Source organism: Hoplias malabaricus, chromosome 14 (genome assembly GCF_029633855.1).
Source record: "Hoplias malabaricus isolate fHopMal1 chromosome 14, fHopMal1.hap1, whole genome shotgun sequence".
Lineage (NCBI taxonomy): Eukaryota > Metazoa > Chordata > Actinopteri > Characiformes > Erythrinidae > Hoplias > Hoplias malabaricus.
Window position 1 is genome coordinate 35,720,617 of NC_089813.1, and position 23,588 is coordinate 35,744,204.

A 23,588-nucleotide genomic window follows, 5' to 3' on the forward strand; every position below is an offset into this window, starting at 1 on the left:
CGGTCACATGGAGGAAACCCACGCAGACACAGGGAGAACACACCACATTCCTCACAGACAGTCACCCGGAGGAAACCCACGCAGACACAGGGAGAACACACCACACTCCTCACAGACAGTCACCCGGAGCGGGAATGGAACCCACAACCTCCAGGTCCCTGGAGCTGTGTGACTGCGATGCTACCTGCATAATAAATAAACTTCTCTTGGAAAATCACTAGTGTGGAATAGTTTGTCCTGACAGTGACGGCACACTTCTGTTGTAACAGTCCTGTCTGGAACCATGAGAGCACACAACCATTTGAATGCATAAATATTTATTTAAATGATACTTATACGAACCATTTTTGTTGTATGTGGAATTTCTTTTTAGCACCAGAGATGTTTCTGCTACTGCAAGTCAAAGAAACATTTTTTTACGGTGTAGAACTGCTAAGAAATAAAATGTCAAGTTGTGCCACGCTAATCACCCACAACATAAGCTTAATTCACATACATTTATATCAAACACAGTCTTATATCATGTAGTCTGAGTATCATTTGTTGCATCTCTAAATTAGAGGTCTGATTATGTTATTACGCCTGTGTATTACTGTAATGAAATTCATTGATCAAACATCCTTGTATAGTGAGGACAAGTCGTTTTCAAAAAAGCCCTCCACATTTCACACCACTTTGTCAGACCTAATAAAAAAAGTCACCATCATTCTGCAGGAGACCATTTGGCTGCCATCATCAGCCACTTCATTTGCATTTGAACTGTTTCTCCTTTGGGCCCTGGGCTGGTGTGTATCATCCCCCACCTTTCACTTTTAAAGAGAACTCAGCTGCTTTTCAATTATACGGACATTTTATGGGGTTCTCCTTCACACCAAAGTGAAGCTGTTTTACTGATGAAGGCAGAGCTTCTTAAACAGGGCATCTGCAGGTTCTTAAAAGGTCTGACCTGTCTGTAACTGCAGGTTACAAACGTCAGGGTTATTATATTAAACTATTTAATACAGTACTGTCAAAAATTAATGTCCACCTGTCACCTGTAATTTTCTATCCAGAAAATAAATAAATAAAATAAAAAAGACAATGGGAATAATATATAAATATCCAGTTCAGGGTCGTGGTGGGTCCAGAGCCTACCTGGAATCATTGGGTGCAAGGCGGGAATACACCCTGGAGGGGGCGCCAGTCCTTCACAGGGCAACACATTCACTCACACACTTACACCTACAGACACTTTTGAGTCACCAATCCACCTACCAACGTGTGTTTTTGGACTGTGGGAGGAAACCGGAGCACCCGGAAAAAAACCACGCAGACACGGGGAGAACACACCACACTCCTCACAGACAGTCACCCGGAGCGGGAATCGAACCCACAACCTCCAGGTCCCTGGAGCTGTGTGACTGCGCCACCGTGCCGCCCCCCATCAGGTAAACAGTACTAGGAAATCAGATAAAATGAAATTCCAATCTTATTTCACATCTGTAAAAAAATCCAGATGTTTGTGTCAAGCCTCCCACTGTGTGTGGATACCTCAGCACCATGGGTCTGACGCTTGCTCAGTTTTGGAGGAAAGCACTGGGTGAAAATAACCTGTAAATCAATCAAAGAAGCTGACACAACAATAGACCAGCTGCCCCTGAGCCCCTGGACTTCCATATCATGGAATGTGTCAAGGATTAACAGGTAAAACAGTGAGAAGAAGAACATCCAGCCATCTTCTAAAACTATTTTAGGGTTGTGAATGTACTTCCATGAGTATAATACGAAATCAACCTTGTGAATAATTAAAGCTGGTCTTAAAAATAATACGTTTAAAAATGTAATACTTCATAAAACAGACAGTGTGACAAATTCAGTGTTGGCGATAAACCAGTTTAACAAAGGAACTTTTGCAAAATAACATTCATTGAATTTTCTGCCTTTTAATAATTAATCTGACAAATGATATTTTGACAGACCAGAAGTATGAAAAACTTTACAACTCTTAAGATAAGCATCAACATGAATCTATATTTACTTTCTGCTTTGCGAAAGCTTATTTTGCCTCATCTGAGCATGAAAAGCCACAGCGTTACACGTCTGTTTAAAAGAAAAAACATCTGAAATAACTCTACTACAACTGTTCTAACATAGCACTTAATGGCAAAGGAAATACTTTTTACTAAAAGGGCAGTGATCCTAAGGCTATATATCACCTACACATCACCGATATGAATATTAATGACAGCAGACATAAGAAATAGTACGCATGCATTATCATAGAGGCTGTTTGTATCTGATATATCAAAATATAAAATATGATTCACGATGTCTGTGTAGTTCTAACGCAGTTGTAATAAAATCTCGATCATCATAACAGAAGGCCTATGTAGGTGTTGTTCAGTCTTAAGAACACTGCCCCAATAGAAGGTGCGATCAAGGCAAATTGGCACAAACAAAGCCAGCCACTACGACGGTACATCCTTAAGTCCACTGATCAGGTCCACGGAAATATTACATTCATTACAGATTCCTTATGGATGGTCATTATAAAATATCATTTTTCTAACAGCTGAGAGTGTAAACGTATTCCACAATGCTCTTCTGGATTAAAAGTCTCGTTATAGTGTAACATCCACCACAGCCAGAAAATCACTGAGTCATTGTGAGCGTGTTCCTCCTCTTTGAGTCTCTCCTTGGGAATGGAACAAAACTCTTCACTTCTTTAAATGATAATCCTATTCAAATGGAAAGAAAACAGAACATTGGGAGGTTAATAGTTACAGAGCATTGTAGTTATTCATTCATTCATTCATTATCTGTAAGCGCTTATACAGTACAGGGTCACGGTGGGTCCAGAGCCTACCTGGAATCATTGGGCGCAAGGCAGGAATACACCCTGGAGGGGGCGCCAGTCCTTTACAGGGCAACACAGACACACACACACACACACAGATTCACTCACACCTACGGACACTTTTGAGTTGCCAATCCACCTACCAACATGTGTTTTTGGACTGTGGGAGGAAACCAGAGCACCCAGAGGACACCCACGCAGACACAGGGAGAACACACCAACTTCTCACAGAGAGTCACCCGGAACAGGAAATGAACCCACAACCTCCAGGCCTCTGGAGCTGTGTGACTGCGACGCCTACCTGCTGCACCACCGTGCCACCCCCATTGTAGTTATTAAATACAGGATTTACCATAAACCATTTGGAAGTCGTTATTTTAATTTGTTGTTGCATTCAGAATTGGATTTACGCTTTAGATACTGAGTCTGCACTTTTTGATGTGAAGAGAACAGATTCACAGGATATTTCTCTTTTAAGCAAAATTAGATTAATACGACAAGCTTCAAATTGCACAATACAATATCCTGGACAGATTGTGATCTCATCTGATGAATAGCGATTAAAATGTGTTTATTTCTACTGTGGCTTTTTATTTCTTTTCTTTAATTGTATTTTAAATTGTGGGCGGCACGGTGGTGCAGCAGGTAGGTGTCGCAGTCACACAGCTCCAGGGGCCTGGAGGTTGTGGGTTCAAGTCCCGCTCCGGGTGACTGTCTGTGAGGAGTGTGGTGTGTTCTCCCTGTGTCTGCGTGGGTTTCCTCCGGGTGACTGTCTGTGAGGAGTTGGTGTGTTCTCCCTGTGTCTGCGTGGGTTTCCTCCGGATGACTGTCTGTGAGGAGTTGGTGTTTTCTCCCTGTGTCTGCATGGGTTTCTTCCGGGTGACTGTCTGTGAGGAGTGTGGTGTGTTCTCCTTGTGTCTGCGTGGGTTTCCTCCAGGTGACTGTGAGGAGTGTAGTGTGTTCGCCCTGTGTCTGCGTGGGTTTCCTCTGGGTGACTGTCTGTGAGGAGTGTGGTGTGTTCTCCCTGTGTCTGTGTGGGTTTCCTCCGGGTGACTGTCTGTGAGGAGTGTGGTGTGTTCTCCCTGTGTCTGTGTGGGTTTCCTCCAGGTGACTGTCTGTGAGGAGTGTGGTGTGTTCTCCCTGTGTCTGTGTGGGTTTCCTCCGGGTATTCCCGCGCTTACAGATAATGAATGTATGAATGAATTTTAAATTGTTTTAATAGTTTTTATCATTTAATTGTTTTATTGGAATTTTATGATTTTATTCTGGCTTTTAATTTAACTGTTTTTTTTTTTCTGTAAAGCACTTTAAATTGCTTCTGTATGAAAGGTGCTCTATAAATAAACTTGCCTTGCCTACTATAATAATTCTGGAAAAATATAATGCACACAAAATGATGACTTCACAATTAGTGAGCAATAACCTATTATGTTGTTTTTTTAAATTAAATGTACTGGCAAGGTGGGCTCCTTTATTATAAAGTTGGGTATATGTAATGTATTACATCATTACATACTTAAAGGCTATTCATTCACTTTATTGCTGCATCTGCTTTGGACTATCCCCACTCTTTGAGCTGCTTCTGGCCTTATAAATCCCCCAGATCTCCTGGTAGCCAATGACTCCTAGGCACAGGCCCAATTGTTCAGTAGTCCATCTTCTAAATGGTACTCTTAATGGTATATATTATAAACGTATATGCTACTGATGGCAACTTTAGAATCTACAATTTCAACAGTAATTATAATCATACACAAGATAAGATGTAGAATATCTCATTAGAGCTTCACCTAGTGCCCACCACACTCTCTTCCTACCTGCAGCCACCAAAATTCCTGTCGATAAATCCACCAAACCACAAGCTCTTATTTATGCCAGTGATACACTTCAACTTCTAAGGATTTGCCCAAGTTGCTGGGTTTTCTGTAGCAATGTGATTGGACACTTACGCCTCCATTCCTCTAAGGGTAATGTAGCATTGTCGTAACTGTCATCATATGGTTTGGGTTGGGGACAGTCTTCTGGATCTCTTAGGCCGTCAAAATATCTGTGAGCCAGTGCTCCATCAGCAGTGAGGCGAGCATCTGCATCTAAAACCAGCATCTTCTCCAGCAGGTTCACCGCTGGAGTTAATATCAGATTAGTGCACATCACCAGGGCTACAAACATCCCATAGATATAGTATTGAATAATGAGAGGTACTAACAAAAGTTACATTCAGTGAATTCAAATATACATGTAATGTACATATCATCTTTTTTTTTACAATGACTTCCATTGAAAGTCACTCAAACTTTGGACACATTTGGGAAGCCATATTGTTAATTTACATACAACCCGTTTAAATACATTCAGTTTAGTTTTAGTTCATTTGGGTTGTAAATTCTAAATATTCTAATTAAATTCTATAAATTAAGGCCTGTTCTTAAACCAGGAATTTCAGAAGATCTGGATTAAGCAGGTAAAGGCTGACATTTGCATGTGGTTAGCATCTGTGGTTTACTCACTGAAAGAGCATTACAACCTCCCACAAATGAACCCCTGGACAAGCTCAAACTCAGCTAGGCTGCATGACTATACGGTCCAGCTTAGGTGCTCTTATGCACACATTTATTCTGTGCAAACACTTATAAAACCAGTCTGGATTTGACTGATCAACCCACACTGAGTAAATGCAAGGCTTTGGCCACTTGGTGTCCTTACCATCTTCACTGGCCCTGGGGAACAGCGCGGAGAAATCTTTCCGAGGATAATAAGGAAGTGACTTCACGTAGTTCTTCGCCTGTTTTTACAACAGAGATTGAAACAGAGGTGAAGACATGTCATTAACACTGATCTCATGTTCAGTCATCTGAGATATTAAAAATACATAGCAATATCAGTTGCTTCAATAGATTGCAGTAATCCCAACACACACCAAAGAGCATCAACACATTACAAAAAGAACTCAAACTGTTTAGGATCTTGTTGTATGTTCAATATATTTGTTTCACAATTGATTACATGATTCATTTTGTCACTGTTTGGTCATTTGTGTGACCAATGATTGTATATACAGAGCTTTTCAAAGACTTCCAAAGGCTTTAAAAATTGGGCTAATGAAAGAAATAACATGAAATAATTATTCTACCAAGGAAAGAAACCCCTTGGTGGAACTTGATTTACTATGGCATTCTTCACATACATCAACTCAGATGCTTTTGTAGACGTCACATTTTTCAAAGGTTTAATTAATCCCTGTATGACACTTTCAAACATTCTCTCACTGACCTTCTCTAACCATTGCATCCTGGTCAAGACAGTGACCCAAGGAGCGGATGGAACCCAGGACCCCATGTCCGAGTAAATGACATTTCAAGAGACATTTCAGTCTTTACAGTATGATACTGTAAACACTGTCTTACCTCCTGGCTTTCTAGCTTCTCAATGAACTCTGGGCCAGGTGTCCCTGTTACCTTCATTATCTGAGTGAGCTGGTCCATGTCTGATATCAGGAGTTCAAGAGTGTAACGGTTATCTGTCTGTCGTTAGATAAATATAATGCATTTCTAGTGAACTCTCAAGACATTTGGGAGAGGGCCAACTTTCAGTTATAAATACAGGAAACTGTCCAACTTTTTATGGACAAGAAAATACTTGTGTATTTCTTGGAAATTCCTATAAATTGTCAAAAAAAACAGTACAAAAAACATAAAATCATGCTCAAATATTTTAACGAAATACAGAAGGATACAGTCTTTTCCTTTGAAGAGTGTCTTTCCATTGAACATTTCTCCCATGATGCACCCAACTGACCAGATATCCACTAAAGAGGAGACAATATTACACCATAGTCACATTGCAGGAAGTAATACAGAAAGAAATGCATTAGACATCACCAGTAAACACAGTCTTGGACAATTTAGGGGCACTGTCTTGAGAGACCGGATGTTTTAGATGGAACACTGTCTATGCCAAGACCTTCTGAAGCTGAAGGAGGAGGAAGCCATTGAAGAAATTAATAAATGTGAGTTTCTAAGGCCTAAACCATTAGCCTTCTTTCTTCATAAACAACCACAGGAGCCACAGGCCACCCGAGGAGTCACTGACTGTATCGACACCAGATAAACAAAGCTCAGACTAACTCCCAAGTTGAAAACATCTTCCATTTCCTGAACTGTAATAGCAATAATGATATCACTTTTATTTTGTCTACTACAGATCTCCTTTTTGGACCAATAAAATAAATCTAAATATACAGCACCCACTCAGGGAGGGTTTCTTTTTTTTGGGCCATTTTCCACATATTGTGAATGTACAATACCAGTCAAAGGTTTGGACATCTTCCCATTCACTGTTTTTTTTAAATTATTTTCTACATTGTAAATGAATATGGAAGATAAACCAGAATACGTTTTATACTTTAGATTCTTCAAAGTAGCCCCCTTTTGCTTTGCACACTCTTGGCGTTCTCTCAGTCGGCTTCATGAGGTCGTCACCTGGTATGGTTTTCAGTGAACAGCTGTGGCCTTGTGAAGAGATCATTTGTAGAACTGCGTGCATTCTTGGAGAGTGATTTGTTTGAAACAAGTTATTTCTCTAAAAGTCTCTTGAATTCCACCCCCTACATATATCCCTAAGAGTCTTATTTACACCCAGCACCAGGCTAAAGTCTGGACACACCATTTTTATAATCAGCAAGATCTACATTTTTGCTTAAGTGGTTAAAATTAGTGTACACAACAATGTAAATCAATTTAAAACATGTTTAGCTTACAGTAAGAAATGCTTTTGACATGTTCAGAGTTTCTTGAAGGCTTTTGGAGAAGCAGGTGACACCAAAGCAATGTGATTTTCTGAAGAAGCTTTAGATTCATTCATTAACTGTAACCCTTATCAAGTTCAGGGTCGCGGTGGGTCCAGAGCCTACCTGGAATCATTGGGAACAAGGCGGGAATACACCCTGGAGGGGGAATACACCCTGGAGGGGGCGCCTGTCCTTCACAGGGCAACACACACACTCACACCTACGGACACTTTGGAGTCACCAATCCACCTCTTAACTTGTGTTTTTGGATCGTGGGAGGAAACCGGAGGAAACCCACACAGACACAGGCAGAACACACCACACAGACAGTCACCCGGAGCGGGAATCGAACCTACAACCTCCAGGTCCCTGGAGCTGTGTGACTGCGACACTACCTGCTGCGCCACCGTGCCGCCCAGAAGCTTTACAATAAGAGCTTTTTCCTATTTCCTATGATTTACAGCTGTGAAATGAGGGAATTTGGTAATCATTCTAAAAGTGTACAAACGTCGGACTGGTTCTGTGTACAATCTCAGATCAAAACCATGTAATTATTTAGTCTTTTTTAAAAAATGTCATTTGCCACTTTTCACCGGGTGAAACTCATTATGAAAGGACCAATAGGAATACACATTGAAAGGCATTGTTTACATTTTCTTACATTGTTTTAAATATTACAACATAATATTATACTATTGTTTGGCGATGCCTGTTTTTATCGCGACAGAGATGACATACACCGATTAGAAAAAACATTAAAATGTCCTTCCTCTTCCTACACTCTGTCCATTTTTTCAGCTTTACCAAAAGAGTTAACTTTGTAGCTCTGAGATTACAGACTGTTGTGGATCTGTGGCTATGCATACTTTTTGAAAGCTCACTTTAACCATGTGCGGTGGCGCAACAAGTAGTGTCTGTGTCACACAGCTCCAGAGTCCCGGGTTTGTGGGTTCGAGCCCTGCTCTGGGTGACTGTCTGTGAGGACTTTGGTGTGTTCTCCCTGTGTCTGTGTGGGTTTCCTCCGGGTGACTGTCTGTGAGGACTTTGGTGTGTTCTCCCTGTGTCTGTGTGGGTTTCCTCCAGGTGACTGTCTGTGAGGAGTTGGTGTGTTCTCCCTGTGTCTGCGTGGATTTTCTCTGGGTGACTGTCTGTGAGGAGTGTGCTGTGTTCTCCCTGTGTCTGCGTGGGTTTCCTCCGGGTGAATGTCTGTGAGGAGTGTGGTGTGTTCTCCCTGTGTCTGCGTGGGTTTCCTCCGGGTGACTGTCTGTGAGGACTTTGGTGTGTTCTCCCGGTGTCTGCGTGGGTTTCCTCCGGAAACAAAAACACAGTTGGTAGATGGATTGGCTACTCAAAGTGTCCATTAGTGCATTAGTGAATGCATGAGCATATGTCAACTTGCAAAGGACTGGCGCCCCCTCCTGTCAGGACCCCCACAGAGCAGGTATGATTTAGATGGTGGATTATTCTCAATGCTGCAGTGACACTGAGGTGGTAGTGGTCTGTTTTTTTATGGTTTTTGCCGGTGCAAGTGAATCAGACAGTAGTGCTACTGGAGTTTTTAAAAACAACCCACTCACTGATAATCCAATCAAAGCAACAGATGGACTGCAGTCTGTAAGTGCAGAACTACAATGTGCAACTGTATTTCCAGTTAAGTTGATAATGAGTGTAAGAACAAGGTGGTCAGTTTAAATATTTAAATATATTTTGCTGATCTGTGCGTGGACAATGATTGTAAAGTGATGTCTTACCCGTCTGGTTGTAGTGCATCCAGTTTAGAATGACCTCAGGTGCTCGGTACCATCTCGTCACCACATAACCCGTCATCTCTGCGTCCGCATGCCGCGCCAGGCCAAAGTCTAAGATCTGTAATCACAGCAACAAAACCGCATCAACACCATCAATGCCTCCCACATCTCTGACTTGTTCAGCCATGTCAGCATCCACCAACATGAACTAGTCCAACCCCTCAATAACGTCAACACCAGCCAAGACTTTACAAAAGATGGAGTGATGCTAACCAACCTTCAGCTCACAGTCCTGATTTACAGCCAGGTTTCCTGGTTTAAGATCCTGAAAACACAAAACATAAATCCAAGTATTACTGTGAGGTCAGAGCGATTACTTCTCACACAGTTTTGCACAGTGACCCCTCAAATAAAAACAGAAGTTTTCAAAGTTTTCTGTAAAAATAAAATACTCATTGTAAAGTATGTCTTGAGTTTGTTCTTGATTCTTGTATCGTCCTCCGGGTGACTGTCTGTGAGGACTGTGGTATGTTCTCCCTGTGTCTGAGTGGGTTTCCTCCGGGTGACTGTTTGTGAGGAGTGTGGTGTGTTCTCCCTGTGTCTGCGTGGGTTTCCTCCGGGTGACTGTCTGTGAGGAGTGTGGTGTGTTCTCCCTGTGTCTGCGTGGGTTTCCTCCGGGTGACTGTCTGTGAGGAGTGTGGTGTGTTCTCCCTGTGTCTGCGTGGGTTTCCTCCGGGTGACTGTCTGTGAGGAGTGTGGTGTGTTCTCTCTGTGTCTGTGTGGGTTTCCTCCGGGTGACTGTCTGTGAGGAGTGTGGTGTGTTCTCCCTGTGTCTGCGTGGGTTTCCTCCGGGTGACTGTCTGTGAGGAGTGTGGTGTGTTCTCCCTGTGTCTGTGTGGGTTTCCTCCGGAAACAAAAACACATCTTGATGCTTGTATTTGCCAAAATGAGTTTCCGCACTTTGTTAGAAACTGCACTACAAATTGTGATAGAACACGTATAAAGGGGTACACGTATTACCCGTTTTGTTAACAGAGGTCCTGAATACTACAAGATCAAAATACCACAAGGATAAAAAACACAGCATTTCTCTCGCCCTGCCTAAGCAGCCCATTTCAGCACCTGTTACTTTATATGAGAATGAGCCAGAGCTCAGTTCAGAGCAAGAGGGGCAGAAGCTCCTGTTTTCAGCCACTTTCTTTCAGCTCTCTTTCTTCTTCATTCTCATTTTCTCCACATTTAATCAGCGCTCATATTTCTACACACATTTTTTCTTCTCTGTTTAACATTGTTTTTTGTGTTCTCACATTACCCTGGGTCCAGCGCTGTGATTGGATATATGTTTACTCTACATAAGATGCATGTTTTCAGACTTAGGCCGCACTCTGGGTCTTATTCTACATTTTGTGGGTTGGTAAGTTTCAGATCCCCAAATTAATTTGCAAATGCACTGAAAATGTGTTTTTTTTTTCCGTAATATGGCCACCAATGGACTTCTGCCAGTGGAAAATTCTGATGAACAGTTTCAAACACGCCAAAACAAATCCCCGTACCAGACATGTACTGACCAATAATGTGACTGAGATTCTGATTCATGGGGGAGGGTGGAGAGTCCTCAACGTCTGTTAGAAGAATTTAAAGGAATACTCTATTCTAGCATTGTGCTGGATATTACTGACCTGTTTTTGATCATTCCGACTCATGTTGTGACCACTACAACATGGAAGCTCTTGCAGATTTTTAAAGATGTAAATGTAAAAGTACATAATGCCAGTTTTATTGCTGTGAACTGCCTTTCTGTTACTTAAATATTTCCCTAATTGGTCTTTCACATTTAGAAGACAGTTGCAAAGACGTAAATATTGGTTCCAGCCCATAACTAGCCAGTCCACATTCCAGCTCCTAGCAGCACACCCGAAGCAGGTAACTAAGTTTTGGCTGGGCTTTTTTTTTGTTGAGTTTAAAGCCGTCTCAGAAGAGTAGCCATGGTTACTGAACCTACAGGGGGCAAACTTCCTGTTAAAAACATACATTTCCGAAGAGTCTTTGGATGCACCATTGTCTATATATATAGTCATTGCCTAGAATTTGTTGTGATCCGATGAATTTCCTTTTTTTTTGAGATATTTAAAATGGCGAACAGGGCCATTTATAACCTATGTCAATAAAATAATTAGACATACATATTTCAAAGCCATGAGATTTGATTCGCTAGGTTTCTAAATTCGCTTTTCTAATTCCCAGAATGCATTTGTTCATCCTCTCTAGAGAATTAGCTTACTCAGCCGCATAAATAAGCTCCTTTGACGTCAAATTTACCTTTAAACTATTCTAACCAAACGTCATCCCTCCTTATATTTTCTCAGGGCTTCTATGACCAAGTTATTATTATCTCCCTTAGGAAATGACACCTATGGCCAACACTGTTATTTGTGTTCTATTCTGACACTAATACGTAGGTTATGAGCGAGACTTATGAGACGCAAATATAGTGCCCTTAGGGTTTAAGATGTTTTTTTCAGTACAAATAAACTTCTAAAACAAAGTTTACACAATAAACACTTAAATAAACCACTTCTTTAAAATATCACATACTGCAGTAAACTGAATTCGCATATTGTCTTCATATCATTGTGACACTCTTTGCAGCGTTTCTTTTGTGTAACAAGTCTTCAACACAGGTTCACTTCGTCTGCAGCAGTGAACAGTTCTGAACATGTAGAGACTGTGTCACACCTTACAGGAAACCACCCACTACGCCGACTTAAATGCCATCCACAGAGTGTAATAACCTGATGCACTAAAGCCATCAAATCCATACACTTTGGCAAGATCTGAGTTCTTTCTGCTCTCTACACTCAGCTCCACTTATAATCATTAGGCCATAAATACACTGCAAGAAAATATCAAGACTTTTCTGGACTCTGAAAGAACATAGGGAAGTTGTGAGAAGAGCTGAAAGACCTGTCTTTGCTTGTGAACATTCTTCCTAAGAGGATTACATAATGGGCAATACACAACTTACTTCTGCTTTGACTCTACAAGCCTTTTTAAAACAGCTGAAAATTCAAACGATTTTCCTTTGTGATTGATTACAGGTTACGCCTAAGTTAGTAAACACTTCTACAACTCACAATGCATTTGTTGGTTTCACAATGAAATCATTGACTAATTTTAGCACAATTTTGGGAGTGTTTTTGTTGTTGTTGTTGTTGTTTTGTTTACACAAATGTCCTCTAAAATGTGTGAACACTGGACCCACAGAACATTTTTAAAGCTACTTTGGTTTGTTACAGGGATGAAGGACGAATTGTGTTCATATTGAAATCTCTATTAGAAACAGTGTAATTTTCAAGCTGCCACTGTTAAACATTTCATTGTAATCTGTGTTATCAGGAATGCACTTTCAGGCTTTAAACAGAGGCATTTGGTTGATATATAACAGTTAGTCCAATCAGAGGCAACCAAACACTGTGCTACATGACAACAACCACAACCAAAAACAATCTGGTTCTCGACAAATTGAAAGCAGGTTCCTATGTGTTTTCTTGGTTATAAAAAAGCCCTGGACCTTCATTTCAATTTAAATCACAGTCTCAATATTTGTAAGACAATCCCTAATTACATATTTCCCCCAAATCGTTTGGTCCTACTTCCTTCCCTTTCTTTAAAAATGTACCATTTCTCACATACAAAGGTTTGCTACTGAGGATAAGGCAGAAAGTAGCAGCTTATAAATGTTACTGTTTGTACAGTTTGCTTATGAATTTCATTAGAACATGATCTGAAGCAGGGACTAAAGCTACTTCCTGAGAGGAACTCGCTGTGTCTTTAATACCACCATGTGCTGAAATCGTGATTACTGACAGATGCCGTTTATTCACTGCCAAACACTCACCCTGTGAATGATGCCAGCACTGTGAATGTACTGCGGAGAGACATTAAAAAGAGAAGACATGAGTTAGTCTCCAGATATTACTCATGCAAGTTTGAATATTTAACAGCCTGATTTCAGCTACTGATAATTGTAGAGGTTGGAAGCACCCTCTAAAACTATTTATGTTCCCGCTGCGTATGCATTAAGAAATCTGGAGCTTTCAATGAAGTATCACACTGTTCAGAGTCCCATGTCTTATATCTCCTTTTCCTTTACTTAGACTTTAGACAAATTTCAATTCTTCAGAAGCGTCAACGTACAAGGTTTCAACAACACAACCCTCCCCTGGTTACCTTGAGTCCACAGAGCATCTGATAGACAAGGAACTGCACCCGGTCTTCAGAGAGCAGACCTCGAACCTTAGACAGATCCGTGTACATATAGGGCATCACCAGGTAACTGCAAACATAAAATTAAGACCTGATAAAGGGGCTAGAATCATACGTCCTATATCCATTTTTTACTATACATACATAAATAATATTGTTCATTTTGAGATCTGTTTTATCAAACATTTCTTTCTGTCATTTATTTTATCCAGTGAAATATTTTCTTCTAACGTTAATTCATTTTACATGTATTGCATATACTGCACTTTACTTTAGGCCTGTCTTAAAATGGATAAAATTCAACAAATAAAGACATTTTTCATGAAACACATAATTTCAGTGCATTCAAACTTTTGCACACGACTCTATGTCCACAGCATTAACCTGTTCTGACTTGCAGCTGTGTACAAACAGTGCTTAATTTTGTATTTGTATTAGGGCTGGGCGATATGACCAAAAAACTCATATCTCGATATGCCTAAACGAAATGGAGCTATACGATATGATAAAATATTATAAAAAACATAATGAAATATAATAAAGTATTAGTGTTTATCTGTAACACCAAAAAGAACATGCTGCATTTTCTAATCGTAATTATAAAACTCTATGTCTAAGGAATAGTGACGCCCTGTGACTCCATTGGTTGCAGCACTACATGATGGACAGCTAACTCTGGCAGCTGATTGGCTTAATAAAAGTGAAGACCAATAAGAAGTGTATTCTCTCTTTAGGAGCTGTGGATTATCTGCCACAAAATGAGGGAGAGCAGCATGTCTCAAACAAATCAAGGTCTTAACAGCACTCTTTTTTGGAATTATTTTATTTGGAATTAAAGATGTATTATTTATTTGCTATTTTTAAAAGCTGTAGAGCTTGTGTTTCCTATGAGGAAGCACACAGAAAGCAATTTCACTCACAAGTCCTGAAAGGTTTCCAGGCGAGTGGCGGGGGTGAAGACGTCCAGCAGTCCGATCACCTGTGTAACACAGGAAAAGAGAGGAAGGATAAGTACGAGTACTCCATCTGTAACACCATTAATGATACTGACTTTGCAAGTGTTGTTAATGGTACTAGTGTAGTTAGTTAGTGCAATCATAATTTTCACATCGGGGAGCTGCAGCTTGTATTAACGCTTACATCATTAATATATTTTAATTTTAAGAGGGACATAGAGTGAAATAATGAAGTGTTCTGTGCATTTACACATCCATTTTGGGATCAGGAGGGACCGTATATTTATGTAAAATAATCACAGTTAAAACACCCACTAATAAATATTAGCCATTTCAGGCCTGCTTTATCGAGCACAGCCGACTAAAATAGCTGATAATCTGAGAACCCCACTTCTCTGGGCTATTACAGGAACAGCCTGTTTCAAGCTGAAACCGGGCCTGTCTCGGCTTGAACACCGATTCTCCAGTGATGTCAGATTATTCAGCAGGTATGAATCACACGCAGGTGTTTGATGACTGAATGTCTGATATTAATCGAATTGATGGAGAAAGCAGTAGAAAACAATCCGTTATGTGTTTTTTAAATGTAAGTCATTTCCCAGGTAATATGTTGTGACTAATACGTATAATGCTGGAGGGAATGAAGTCATATCGTTTTAGCTCGTTGCTTATTATATATGAAATATAGACTGTACTTTATAAAGATGTACTTTAAGTTGTTCAGCAAGGATTTGATCAAACATAAACTTGTGGGCTTTAAGACAATAACAATAGAGTGAATGACCAGCTACACAAGATACAGGTGCCCCCAGTCCATCGTCCGACTGGGAGGAGTGGCTTACTGGAAATGGAAATGTAATGGAAAAATATTTAATTCCCTGCTACCTCAGAGCATTCTTATTGGTGCATGCATCATATAATGTAAACATAATTCACCTGCCCCACACTGATTACATACTGGTATACATGCACTGTAACTTAATTTTCCTTCTGTCTGCTGTGTAACATCCCCTGAGAACTGGGGCAGTGAGCATGCGTTAACAGTGCCAGTAGGGCTTTACACAGGTTTGTGGATTTAAGAGGTCTGTTTATTTGTAATCTCAGTTATTAGGTATGGAATATTGTTTAGTTGGCCCATATAATTTCATCTGCTCTTAGCCTGTGTCAAACAGAGGAGGATGGGCTCCCACCGACAAAGTTTGTCCCGAACTAAAGGATTTTAGGTGTTTTCACACCTGCACTTTTTAGTCCGGTTAAATGAAACTCTGGTTTGTTTTCACCCTTGGTGCAGTTTGCTTGGGCAGGAGTGAAAGAAGTAATTGCACTTGGATGCGGACCAAAATAACCGACCCATGTGAGGAGGTGGTTTCAAACTGGTCCCAAACGAACTCTGGTATTGTTAGTTTCTGGTGAGAACGTGATTAGACCTCGATCCAAACCAAACAAAGGGGAAAACTCTCCAAGAGTATGTAATTCTTAACTGATTCGGACCACAGCGAATGAACTACAGGTGTGAGGTCATTCTGACCTGCACTCTCCTGTCCACTTTACTTTAAATACTGTCATAAATATATTCTACATACAATACCTTCCTCTCTTGTAATTTGTTTAGCATAGTGGTAGCTTTTAGCATCACTTGTGTCAATCAGACATACAGAACTGTGTCTTCCAAATTATTCAGTCTGTCTATATATTGGGGACTGACCAATGACCACACTCCATCCACCAACAGTGAATGAGACAAAAAGTCACAATGTTTTGACTCTTAAATAACTTAAATACTGAAAAAATATACAGGGGGTCCTCGACTTACGACGTTGATCCGTTCCTACGTCGCGTCGTAAACCGATATTCGGTGTAAGTCGGAACATACGTACATACTGTACGTAAATAACATACTGTAAGCACTTATCCTATCCTAACACCTATCCTCCTCGGTCCCGAGCCGCGTAACCGTGTATTCTTCTGCCGCGCCGCGCCACACACACCAAACACGAAGTTCACATTACGACATTTAAGACGCAAAACCACTTAAGTGGCAACAAGGCTTTATATAGTAAATGGGAGATGTATCGTAACCACGAAACATCGTAACTCGGGACTGACGTAACCCGAGGACCTCCTGTAACTGGTAGTTTTCCACTACTTTCTCTCTCCGTTTGATATTATTTGCTGTTCGAATATCTAACACTTAAATGTTTGATTTATACCTACTGAAGAATCTGACCTCGTTCGAGACACAGTTGCTATTTATAATTATACGCTACTATTACTGCCTATGTCCATTACCTCTATTAAATCTCCAAGTTTACAGAACACAGAAAAGAACCTTCTTAAATATCACTGTAAGATAATAGAACAAAATCTCATTCTGATATTCAATCATTTTTGGGTTGTCATGAAATTTTGGCACCAGCTGGAGCTTTCAAATTATGTCAAAAAAATGCAATTTAGTTTTTTCTAAAAATCTTTTTTATTTATTTATTTTTTGAATAATAGACCAACACTGAAGGACACTGAGTGATTCATGAATTGTAACCAACACCTGATCGCAGAGCAGTGACCTTGCGAAATGTCCTTCTTACTCTGTGGCCTGACATCGCCAAGAAAAGCAAGGCATGAAAACACAGAAACAAGGTCTAGGACTCACATTTTCATGCTTCATGTGCTTGAGCAGCCTCAGCTCTCTGTAGGCTCTCTTAGCGAAGATCTCGGACTGGAATGGACGGTGCAGCTTCTTGATGGCCACTTTCTCTTTGGTTTTGTCATTGATGGAAGAGCTGAAACAGAGTACAGGAAGAGTAAGAGGTGATAAAATCACCAGGAAAGTGAAAACAGAACAGCAATGGCTTGGTCTTCAATACACAACAGCGGGATTTAGGAAAACATATACACTCATATTTCGCTGCATTAACACTGTATAGACTTCTCATGCTGTTGGGAATATGTATTTACTCTTTTCATACTTTACACACATACAATCCACAGTAGAGCCGAGCGATATGAGCGCTAATCAATATCACGATTAACTGTACATTTTACCATGATTACGATTAATGAACGATTATTTTGTTTTTGTATTTTTGACCCTCACAGTTCAGTGACGAGGCTTGTACTGTAAATATGCTCCAGTATTAAAGCTAGGATATCTTTTCTAATGTTGCTGGGAGCTCATACCTCTATTGTTTTCTGAGCACTGTTTATATTTGGTTTGTGATTGTGCTTTTGGTTCAGTGTCGTTTTAATTTTGGTCTGCCTCTGTGTTTAGGTTGCTTCCATGTGGCACATAACTACAGATTGGTAGTGTGGTTTTAAAGGGACAGTACATGAACTCACAGTGGGGACATAACAGCCCTACTCCAGGGCGTCTTAATTCCTTTCAGGCTTTTCAATGGAGATCCAAGCTCTGTGCACAAATATGAATATTTGCGTCTAAAATGGGTGCAATGTAAAATAGCTGAATATAAGGGGAGTATATTCTTGAAAATATTGTTCATATCTGCAGAGAGATTTTTATATTCTCCAATGAATGGATTAATTTAGTGCAGGTAAACTGGCTGGGATGTCATGAAGAAACTCAGATGTCATTTCACAATTTGCTGGAACACGAAGGGTTAATGTGAAGCACTGCATTGTGTGAAGGTGGTTCTGCCGAATCATTCCTGTCTGAAGAGCGAGTGGGAGTCAGTTCAATTCATGTGAAACGTATTGTCTGACAGTTGGGCTGTATGTCACTGTAGATGTTTTATGGTTGGCAACATTTGTTCCTCCAACATCAAGTTTCTCCAACAAACAGCACAGCAAACACTGTCCTTAGATCTGCCTAGGTGTTGCCAGCAGAATATGGGTATGGTAAAAAATTATAGGTCTTGCAGTTCTTTGGAAACAGCTGCAGGCTTCATAACATATGTGTTGAGCTGAGGCCCTGAGAGTAGTGATGTTCATTATAGTTTCTGTAATTAATCAGTGGTACTCTTGTTCTGAGAACACCTTTAGCTTCAGATCTAAATTAGTATAACACCCTCAGTTATGGTTGTTGATGGCTTCACTTCCTTTCAGACCTGTAGTATAGTTTTTTGTTCTCACAGTGAAAGGTTGGTTGGGAACAACTGTGTAGCCTAAAGTGGAGCATCTCTCAGAAATGAAAGACTTAAGTTCTGTGCCAGTTTCAGTTATCTGTATTTTCACTGTATCCATCTGTATTTTCACTGTATGTTTCTGTATTTTCACTGTATGTTTCTGTATTTCCACTGTATGTTTCTGTATTTTCACTGTATCTTTCTGTATTTTCTCTGTATCTATCTGTATTTTCACTGTATCTTTCTGTATTTACTCTGTATCTATCTGTATTTACACTGTATCTATCTGTATTTTCACTGTATCTATCTGTATTTTCTCTGTATCTTTCTGTATTATCTATCTGTATTTTCACTGTATCTATCTGTATTTACTCTGTATCTATCTGTATTTCCACTGTATCTATCTGTATTTTCTCTGTATCTATCTGTATTTTTACGGTATCTATCTGTATTTTCACTCTATCTATCTGTATTTACTCTGTATCTATCTTTATTTCCACTGTATCTATCTGTATTTACTCTGTATCTATCTGTATTTCCACTGTATCTATCTGTATTTACTCTGTATCTATCTGTATTTTCTCTGTATCTATCTGTATTTTCAGTGTATCTATCTGTATTTTCTCTGTATCTATCTGTATTTTCACTGTATCTATCTGTATTTTCTTTGTATCTATCTGTATTTTTACGGTATCTATCTGTATTTTCACGGCATCTATCTGTATTTTTACGGTATCTATCTGTATTTTCACTGTATCTATCTGTATTTTCACTGTATCTATCTGTATTTACTCTGTATCTATCTGTATTTTCACTGTATCTATCTCTATTTACTCTGTATCTATCTGTATTTTCACTGTATCTATCTCTATTTTCACTGTATCTATCTGTATTTTCTAAACTGTTTTTGTATGTGGCTTATCTTATCTACTGTATTGTGAAGAATGCGGTATATTTGTGTAAAACACTCAGCCATTGTGTAAGACAAAGTCTGGGCTTTTAATCACGCTGCCGTCTTTTTTCTTTCTTTGTGAACAACAGCATGGTTTTCACAGACCCTTTTCCTTTTGAGATGTTGTTCTTTATTTGGTTTCACAAAACGTCAGTGGTTTCGAAAACCCTTAACAGGAAGTGTACAGGCGACAACTGTTGGGATGTGATCCGCTTTGAGATTGAGTTTGTTTCATAAATATGCTTTTGGACACGATTACAGACACCAGAACTGAAACTGATGGAGCACTCAGCTTATTTTCACTTGCATTGAGTGTGATTCATAACTATTAGCCACAGAACGGCAAGACGAAGCAAAGCCCGAGCCACATCCCTCTGGCATTTCACAATAAAAAGAGAGTGATTTCAAAGCGTCCAGCTGCACCCGGCGGTACTTCTTCTTGTGAGTGAATACACATGATAGTCTGCTGTGTGTCCAGAAAACAACAAACCGTAAGAACATGGAAGTCAGCTGCATGAAAGCCAGGCTCTGTTTACAGTAAGCGAAAAGGGCGGGGAAGTTCTCAAAACCATCACAGAAGCAAATTAAGGGCATTGGAAGGCAAGCGTGGCCTTCAAGAGAAACGTCCAAACAAGTGCTTATCACAGTGTTCCAGCACCATTTGTGGGAAGACGCTACACAGGCCTTAATGCTGCCCCTCAGCTTTAAACGCAATACATCAACACAACTGTGAGGCAAACCAGATTATCATTCTTAATCACGCATGGAAAATTCATGCTCCTCTACAGTCAGAAAGCAACACAATCAGTCATGCAGAAATGAAGCAATAAATATGTTGATATTTCCAATGCATTGAAATCCTCAGTGCTCAGCAATCAAGAGAGCGTAAAACTAACACGCCACTGCAAGGCAATACTTGGAAATCTATTATGGAAGAGCTATTAAAGATAATAATACAAATAATGTATTATGTGATGTCTTAAAGGGCTCAAATCCTGCATTTCCTAGTTATTTTTCTAGTACTTATTCAGTAACTTTATAATATTTTCATAGTTTTGTGAACTAAAACCAGTCATAATTCAGTTTGCAAGATCTCTCTTTACCCCAGATATGCTTTTATGTAAATAAGGTCTGTTAGAATTGGCTACAAACTGGATCAAACACTCCTTATAACTTCAGGGTGAATGGGCGGAGCTTACCAGTTGTACGCTGAAGAGGTGACTATACATAAATGAGTATATTTTTATGACATCATAAAAACAACAGATCCAAAATGGGCTGTTTTTGCAGCTTAGTTTTCATCTACACTGTAAAAAATTCTTGTAAATTTTACAATAAAATACTGGCAGCAGAGTTTCCAGGCATTTACCGTATTTTTACAGGAACACTACTGTATTTCAAATTTACAGCATATTACTGTAATTGAGTAATACAATAATTTACTGTAAATACTGCGATTTACAGTAAAATACTGGCAGCAGAGTTCCCAGGCATTTACCGTATTTTTACAGGAACACTACTGTATTTCAAATTTACAGCATATTACTGTAATTGAGTAATACAATAATTTACTGTAAATACTGCGATTTACAGTAAAATACTGGCAGCAGAGTTCCCAGGCATTTACCGTATTTTTACAGGAACACTACTGAATTTCAAATTTACAGCATATTACTGTAATTGAATAATACAATAATTCACTGTAAATACTGCTATTTACAGTAAAATACTGGCAGCAGAGTTCCCAGCCGTTTACCGTATTTTTACAGGAACACTACTGTATTTCAGATTTACAGCATATTACTGTAATTGAATAATACAATTATTACTGTAAATACTGTGATTTACAGTAAAATACTGGCAGCAGGGTTCCCAGCCATTTACCTTATTTTTACAGGAACACTACTGTATTTGAAATTTACAGCATATTACTGTAATTGAGTAATACAATAATTTACTGTAAATACTGTGATTTACAATAAAATACTGTAGCAGACTTGCTGTAAATTTACAGCAATTTTTTACAGTGTACTTGTCACAGTGTCCAGGTACTATCACTACTACTACTAATACAGCTACGACTTCTATATCTAATGAAAGTATAATAGATATCAATCTGTAAAGTCCACTTTTTGTCATTTAATAAGCCCCTAAAAGCTCATCTCTGCTCATCAATGACATACAGAATTACCCTAAAGTGGCGTAGACATTACCCTGTTCTGTTTTATTTAGTACGTACAGATTTACGCAATTAATCCCCGCCTGTACCTCCAGTTATTCCCCCATTCATGGAAAAAAGACAACAATTATTTTCTAAACGGGCACGCAATTTGTAGCTGACATTTGGTGAAAAAAGCCAAATTAAGTTGTGGCTTTCTAGATTTTATGCAAATTAGTTACAACATGTATATGTGACAAAAACCAGTACTGTCCAAGGATACATCCTGAGGCACCATGAGCGACTTGTAGCCTACAATTGTGAATGCAGTGTTACAACTCTACCGTCTGCAGCTGAAAAGCCCCGCCCTTCGAGTGTACGTGATTGGTTCATTAGGTTTGTGAAGTAAGTAACCCTGGTTGCCTGAATCTGCCCGTTTAAGACTGCTGTACGTCCAAAGTAGAAATGCTCAGCAATGGTAAAAATGGTTGGAGATGCAGAGTTGGAGAATCAAAGGCAGATAATAATAAAAATAATCTGCATTATAATAGTATAGTAGTAGTATATATAATAGTAGTAGTAGATGTAAATCTTTGGCTGTTCTGTAATCAGACTACAATCTTGAAATCTGAGACTCTTACTTTAATGTATTGCAAGTGAAATTAGACGTTGCTTACAAGATGTGAGCAGCTAAACGGATGCTAAAACCCTAAGAAACCGCGGCTAAGACAGAGATCATTAATAATGCATGGGCATACAAGCTGTTCTATTATAATTCTTAAGCCAGTAGGTCCAAATGTCGTGCAAGTGATATCAGATGTTTCTAAAGCTGTGGAGGCTCGAGCACAGCCTTGCGTCTGTTGATGCACGTCTGTGGAGGACTTTTCAGACTCGAAGAAGCCAAAGGTTCACGTGAACTCACCACACGGTACCGTACGCTCCGGTACCGATCTGCTTGAGGCGCGAGTACTTCGCCGGAACCTCCCACACAGTGCTGTTGATCTCCTCGCGGGTGAACTCTGACTGCGGCTCCATGGAGGAAAACACGGCGGCAGCTCGAGCACAAACCCCCCGTCTTTTACCGCACAGTCCGGCCGCTCGCGCTCCGTGTCCGCATCATACCGACATACGGCGGGGCAGCTACGGTGTGAACGGCTACGACCTGAGAACCGGGATGTTAATGTGAAGTCTCGTCGCTAAGCTCGGAGAGCGATGACGTCATCCGCCCACACCACGCCCCCTCCCCCCAACAATCCCGTTTGAACCAGCGCCACTTTCATATGCGAGTCATTTCAGCTCGAGCTTGTGCAAGAGAGAAAATGAAACGTGAGCTCGAGCTCTGCCTTGTTTTGCCCCCGAGGACGGAGTTAAAGAAACAGTCAGTGTACAGTGCGCTCGGACTTTGGAGACTCGCTCATTCAGCAGTTTCCTGAAGCGAAGTGGGTTCATAAGAAGTTCTGGAAACACGTTAAATACTGTACATGTTGGAAAATAACTAATTACATCCGGGTACCGGTCATATATGATGAGTTCTGGATCACAACGCCCCCACAGTTCAATGCTGGGGGGGCTTGAAACGCAGATACGTACCAGTAAACAAGGAACGTCCCTGGACGTTCAAAATAGGTCTAAAGTAGTCTGTCCGTCAAGGACATATTTTAAACGTCAATGGACGTCCAAAATCCATCTTAATAAGTTAGTTAAGTGGTGACCAATCGATAAAGTGAGTTTCATGCAAGTAATTTATTTCGGGACCAATTAATAACGTCAATGGACGTCCAAAATACGTCTAATAGTCGTCTTTTCA

The 23,588-nt window shown here is 40.0% G+C and overlaps 1 protein-coding gene across 1 annotated transcript; it reads right to left on the reverse strand.

Moving 5' to 3' along the window:
- Positions 1-376: 376 nt before the first annotated feature.
- Positions 377-22,996, reverse strand: mapk13 (mitogen-activated protein kinase 13). Its single transcript, XM_066643388.1, has 12 exons — positions 22,704-22,996; positions 17,243-17,372; positions 14,557-14,615; positions 13,601-13,706; positions 13,269-13,298; positions 9,648-9,695; positions 9,374-9,488; positions 6,570-6,641; positions 6,241-6,320; positions 5,540-5,618; positions 4,786-4,959; positions 377-2,717 (listed from the first exon to the last, which is right to left on the reverse strand). Exons 1-12 carry the CDS (start codon positions 22,814-22,816, stop codon positions 2,632-2,634), a joined length of 1,092 nt encoding a protein of 363 aa, XP_066499485.1. The 5' UTR covers positions 22,817-22,996; the 3' UTR covers positions 377-2,631.
- Positions 22,997-23,588: the final 592 nt, after the last annotated feature.

Coding starts and splice junctions, on each gene's coding strand:
- mapk13 (XM_066643388.1), bottom strand. CDS start 22,816: ATGGAGCCGCAGTCAGAGTTCACCCGCGAGGAGATCAACAGCACTGTG. Junction 13,299..13,600: donor AGATGCTCTGTGGACTCAAG/GTAACCAGGGGA, acceptor GTCTCTCCGCAG/TACATTCACAGTGCTGGCAT. Junction 9,489..9,647: donor ATCAGGACTGTGAGCTGAAG/GTTGGTTAGCAT, acceptor CTGTGATTACAG/ATCTTAGACTTTGGCCTGGC.